We start from the raw sequence: 6000 nt of genomic DNA on the forward strand, positions 1-6000 counted from the left end.
ATATTTTATTTGTGTTATGTAAATTTCTGAACTATAAAACCATTTCTAAGTATATAATTTAAGATGATAATGTAAAATATTTTCAAGTTTTGAATTATTATACCTTTGAAATAAGATAACTATAATTTTTTTTAATATTGTAATATTTATCATTTACATTTAACATAATTTTGCCAAAGTAACTTATTTATTAGATGTTAGGTAACAAAATGTTATATCAATTGTTTAATAATCAGTTAAATAAGGTATGTTAATATATTTTATTTAACTGGAAATTAGTAAACATAACATCAAGATTATGTTATATGATTCAAAGAATTATTATTAAATATATAAATCATTGTGTGATGACNGGTAAGGAGTTTAACTAAAATTCTACCTCTTCAGATTGTCTGGACAGCACTTTATAATCCAAGGTTCGTTGGAACATTTTTGGAAGTAAAATTATAAATATTGTCAAATATTGAGTATGAGAAAGTCATGATTGAATTCCAGTGGCATGGCATCATTGGAAGCGGTGGAAGCACCGCTTCCCTTGTATTTTCCAAAAAATAAATACATATTGCACGATTATTTTCATATTATAACGTATTTTGGATTAATTAAAATTAATATTTTAATTTAACCGCATTATGTATCTTATTACAAATTTCTATACTACATGTGAAAAAAACAATAAGATTGCTATTGTATATTCAAATATCAGTGGCGGATTGGAAGTGCTGTATCGTCGAAACCAGATCAAGTTCCAAGCAGCCAGATTATACGCATTTGCACATGCGCAGAGCACCAACCTCATGTGGTTTAACTGGCGGAAGCTACACACATATATTGCTTCCAATGATTCTATCCAGAGGACCAGTTCTGGACTGTTAGATATTTAGCCACTCTCACCCGATTATATGAATCATGAGTAGATTTATAACTTAACCCAACCGATAAGAATTTACTGGTATGTTTTTATGATAGTTCTGTATAGTTGACAAGAGTTAAAAAAAATCCATTAAAATATTTGATATCTTTATTCTGCTCTCCCATCTTATATTACTTACGGATTTCAATGTTAAACCAGTGATATTACGATTTCATATATCCCATCTATAAGGGGATGTAGAAAAAAACGTGTACAATTCTTGTACTAAGTTAAAAAATTAACTGTTACTTTGGTAGCATCATTTACAACTAAATTTAATAATTTTTTTTTTGGTTGATTTTTCCGTCTGATGGCGAGATTATTATTAACCAAATCAAAGACAAGTCTGCCCAAGAGGGATCACCATTTATTTTGCATTCCAGACTATACATACACATTCATGGCGACAGGCCTTCCTTTTTTAGGCTTCATTCCGCCAGAGGTAAAAAAGTCCTTTAAAAAAACACAAACATCCAATTAAAACTAAAAGAAATATGTGACACACAGACGTCTTACTTTTCATCCATCTGGCCAATGGGGTGATTCTGTTTTATATTTACTGGAACAGGTGCTGGAAAATGTAGATTTTAAAGCTGCCCCCTGGTGACGGTACATTTAAAATTTCTTTTTGTTGATTTGATGGTTAAATTTAATGAATGAGAGAGATGCACGAGGTACAGAAAAAGCTCTAGACTTTATTTTCCTTAAATTTACGATTTATGTATCCGTTGTCATAAAAATTTGTCTTTCCACTTTTTTCCTGAGACTACACATATTCAAGTACAAAGTAACCAGTTTTGACTTATTTCTACTTAAGAAGTAGTTAAATAATTAAGAGATTAGGGAATTGGGGACATAAATAAAACTCTGCTGAAGGAGCTGGAATTTTACTTAAACAAAAGCTTAACTGAACCAGTTTCTAGCTGAGTACTGTGGGGACTGATTTCTTCATAATATTAGATGTAATAAAGACAGAAATTTTTCCAGTTCAATGAGAGTTACCAAAAAGTTGTAAATTTTGGAAATTTCCTTGGACACCTGGTCCTAAAATGAATTACAGTAATTAGAAAACAAATGACTATTAAGTTTAACATATTTAGATTTTTACAGCTATGGTGAGAAACATTTAAAATCTACAACAGCCCTGTTGCATCCTTTGAGATATACTAGTGATGTGACAAAAGAGGCATTTGACATTAACTGGTATCAGCACCTTTGGGATTTGGCATGCATGCGCACACTGCACACCTACCAAGATCGTCTCTGATTCCATCCATGAGCCACTCATAGGGAGCAATTTTAACTAAGTGGATTGTTTTAAGATTTAAAAAGTAAAGAATATTTTGTTATTTATATATGTGTTTGTTCACAAAACTATATTTAATTATAATTTTCTTTAAAAGTATATTCATAAATTGAATATTTTGTACCAGGTACAGTATGTATAATTGTATATCCATCACACATTTTATTTTACCAAGTAAGTTTTAATAATTTTATTTTTAATTTTAGCCCTTATATCATAGCTAGCGATTTATAATGTAATTGTGATATTGAAAATTTATTTTAAAATAGTTTTGGCTCAAGACTATATAATGAAAAAGAAAACATTATTAAAAGAGAAAGACCAATGCCTAAATTAAATATAAATACATCAACAAAAAAATTTGTTTGACATTTTCACGATAAAATTTATGAAGACATAAAATGGCTTTGTGGATGCATAGAAATGAAAAAATTGTTTTGTAGGCCTTGCCTACTATTTTTAAATGAACGTGTGTGGAATAAGAATGGTTTTGACAATTTAAATAATTTGAATAAAGCTGGCAAAAGACACGGAAATCGTAAATGTCATATTGATTCTCTCATAAAATTGAAGCAATTGGGAAATCAAAGCAGAATAAAATGTAACATTAGTAAACAATATAAAATAAATATTGAAAATTATAACTTAATTACGGCTAATAGATATATTATATCTAAATTAATAGATGTTATATGTTTTTTCACAAAGCAAGAATTGGCATTTAGAGGGCATAGGGAATCTGTTGAATCTAATAACAGAGGTAATTATATTGAACTTGTTTATTTATTAAGTACATCAGATAATCTATTAAAAATACATTTAAAGAAGTGTACGGGTTTTACTGGCTTATCGAACAAACGAATACAAATGGACCCTGACACACAATTAACTGATTGCCCCTGTAAGTCGGCTTCTTACAGAAACACAGCTTCCCTTTCATCAAATGTCACAATACGCCACTGTTGAATTCATAAGTTAAAAGCTTATCAACTGAAGGGTAATAACAAAAAAACTCAAATTGGAGATTTTAAGTTGAACTAGATTCAGTCAAGATCACACAAATAACAATGTAATAAATTTAAAGAGTTCCAGCCTATTCCAGCAGTAATTTTTTTAGTTATCTAATGTTTTCAGCTAGCTTAGTAGCCATCCTTAGGATCAAACATTCATGTAATAGAATTCTTTTATATTTAAATTTTAACATTGTTAGAAGTGTTCTAAATATGAATCAATGATGAATAACCAAAAACAACATAAAATAAAATTCCAAAAAAAATAATAAAGAAACATTAATAAAATACAAAAATGATGATAATCCACTACAAATCCATTGAATATGTACAATAGTAATTAGAGTGTAGTTTTAATCTCGTTTTGGTTTATAACATACTTCCATGCTGCAGATAAGCAATTGGTATCATTATGATAACCAAACTGGAAAATGCTGATTTGGGTTAACTATGAAAACGATAATTGTTTCAAATATTGTAGCTGTAACCAATAAATATAGTTAGTAAATGATTTTGATGGTTCAGAAAATGTAGGAGTAATTAAGGTATTTTTTTCAATTTTTGTTTACTTGTCCCCTGTTGCAAGGTAATAAACCTCAGGGGATATGTACATTTTATATATGGTGTTTAATCAAGGAAATATAGTGTTAAAGTTGTCAGATTTTACATTAGTCTCAAATAGTCTAAAACAATAAATATTATCATAAAAATTCATAACATGATATGTCACTTGTAGATTTTATATTCTAAAAGTGGCATATTAATCAATTATTGGTTTTTTAAAAAAATCTAGAGAATTTATTTAAGTATTTGTATAGTACTCTAGCACAATACATAAATAGCTTTCCAAAATTTTGGTAAGTAAATATAAAAAGAATGAAGAGTTCCACATATAGAATGATTGAATGGCTTCTCATTTTTCAATCTTATTGTGAACAAGTAGCTGCTGCTGGGACAAGAGAATTGAAATTAAGCAAAGTTGAATGGCAAAGCCAAACCATACATTTACACTTCAAAGCTTCTGATGTGACTCCTGAAATTTTCATGAAAGAGTGGCATAAACTCGCTAAAAGTTTGCAAGACAATGCAGGAGAAACTGCAATGGGAATTTTATCCTCAATGCAAAAATGGGAGGAGAAATTCTTTAAAAGTGTATATTTTCTTGCCGGAATTTAAATTGATCTATGCTACAAGATTTCACTGAGTCCGCAGCAAGTAATGGAAGCAAAAGAAGGACTCTTTGATATAGCCCAATGACTTGAAAAGCAAAAGATTTTTCAGCATTTCAATACAGTGCAAATGAATGATAGATTCAAATTTACAATAGAACCATCTCAGACAAGTTTTCAGTTATCACAACAGGAATATGATACTTCCAAAAGCATGATGATGATTTTGAAAAAGAACTAAAATGCAGACAAGTTTCTGAACTATACAGTTCAAGTGAAGAAGAATTGAAACAACATTTTCAAGAAGATTGCAATACAATGGAGAATATGGCAGGTTCGAAATAAAATTGGTATTTGAGGTGATTCAAAATTACCTAAAAAGCTTTCAAGTTACTTTTCAGGTTGCATCAAGCATGCCTACTCTCAAGTGAATGTGGAGTGATTATTTCCAGTTCTAAAATTAATATTAAATGACTATTGACTAAAAATGAAAGATTATTTACTTTCTGCTATTTTATTGTACAGAGTGAATAATGATGACGTGTTACTGTAAAATAAAGTTTTTTTTTTTTAAATTTTTGAAGTTAAGTATTTATTTTCAAAAATTTTTCTTAAAGAATAGAACAAGCATTTTAATGCTGTAAAGGAGCATGGAGTGGAGCAATAAAAAAATCAATTTACTCCAAATGCATGATGATAAACAATTTCCAATATAAGCTTTATTAATTACATATAAATTTAATAAAAAATTTTCAATTTATAACTTATAAGACAGTTCGTATAAAAATATTGTAATCTTATAGCGATGTACTTAAATATTTAAATATATTATATAATGTAAGATGATAAATTGTTACTATATAAATTTCATTTTTCATAAAATGATTTTTAAATTTAATGTGTTTTCTAGCATACAAGAAGGTTATTCAATTATGTCTTTTACCTGTGATAATACGGGTCGTTTAGCTCTTCTCAATGTAGCAACTCAGGTAATGCTTATTTTTCCTTATTTTACATATATTAATATATCTTTAAAAGTAAATTATATTTAATATTTTTCTTATAACATAGATACTTGTAGTCATTCTGATTTCTCTCTTACTTCACCAACTACTGCTATTGCTTCAATTTCAACTTGAGCACCCTAAGACAACAAACATATTCAAAATAAATATGTATTTTTGAGAAATATCAACTAACAACATAATGTAATATCAGATCATTTCAAATCAATGTTTTCCAATTTGTGGATCATACATAACCCCCAACAACAAATTGTATTGTACCATTTATTTTTTTCTAGCTCAATGAAAGAGAATCATAAAATATATTGGTGTGACCATTACATCACACTGAGATGGCTACGTCAGCAATGCCCAAGAACTGACACCACCTGTGACTTTAGGTGCACAGGAACCTTCCAAATAATTATCGCATGAGTGGTCCTGTATGAGGAAATAAACAGACCAGGGATGGAGGAGGGAGTCAAGAGACAGTACACTGGAAATAATGCACTCCACTATACATTTAACCAGCAAACAATAAATATTTATTTTTCAAGAAGGAAAAAAATTTACAAAGAAAATTGAAATAGAGAGGAGA

The 6000-nt window shown here is 28.9% G+C and overlaps 1 protein-coding gene across 1 annotated transcript in view; it reads left to right on the forward strand.

The window, feature by feature from the left end:
- Positions 1 to 5262: 5262 nt before the first annotated feature.
- The window catches only part of LOC111632697 (WD repeat-containing protein 26-like), a 13830-nt gene continuing 13092 nt past the window's right edge, over positions 5263 to 6000 (forward strand). The window contains exon 1 of the mRNA XM_023377198.1: positions 5263 to 5387. Coding sequence (XP_023232966.1) covers positions 5280 to 5387 — 108 coding nt within the window. The 5' untranslated portion in view covers positions 5263 to 5279. The remainder of the gene's footprint in view (positions 5388 to 6000) is intronic.

This window comes from Centruroides sculpturatus, unplaced genomic scaffold (genome assembly GCF_000671375.1).
Source record: "Centruroides sculpturatus isolate CEXI.00-Female unplaced genomic scaffold, Cexi_2.0 scaffold787, whole genome shotgun sequence".
In the NCBI taxonomy this organism is placed as follows: Eukaryota; Metazoa; Arthropoda; class Arachnida; order Scorpiones; family Buthidae; genus Centruroides; species Centruroides sculpturatus.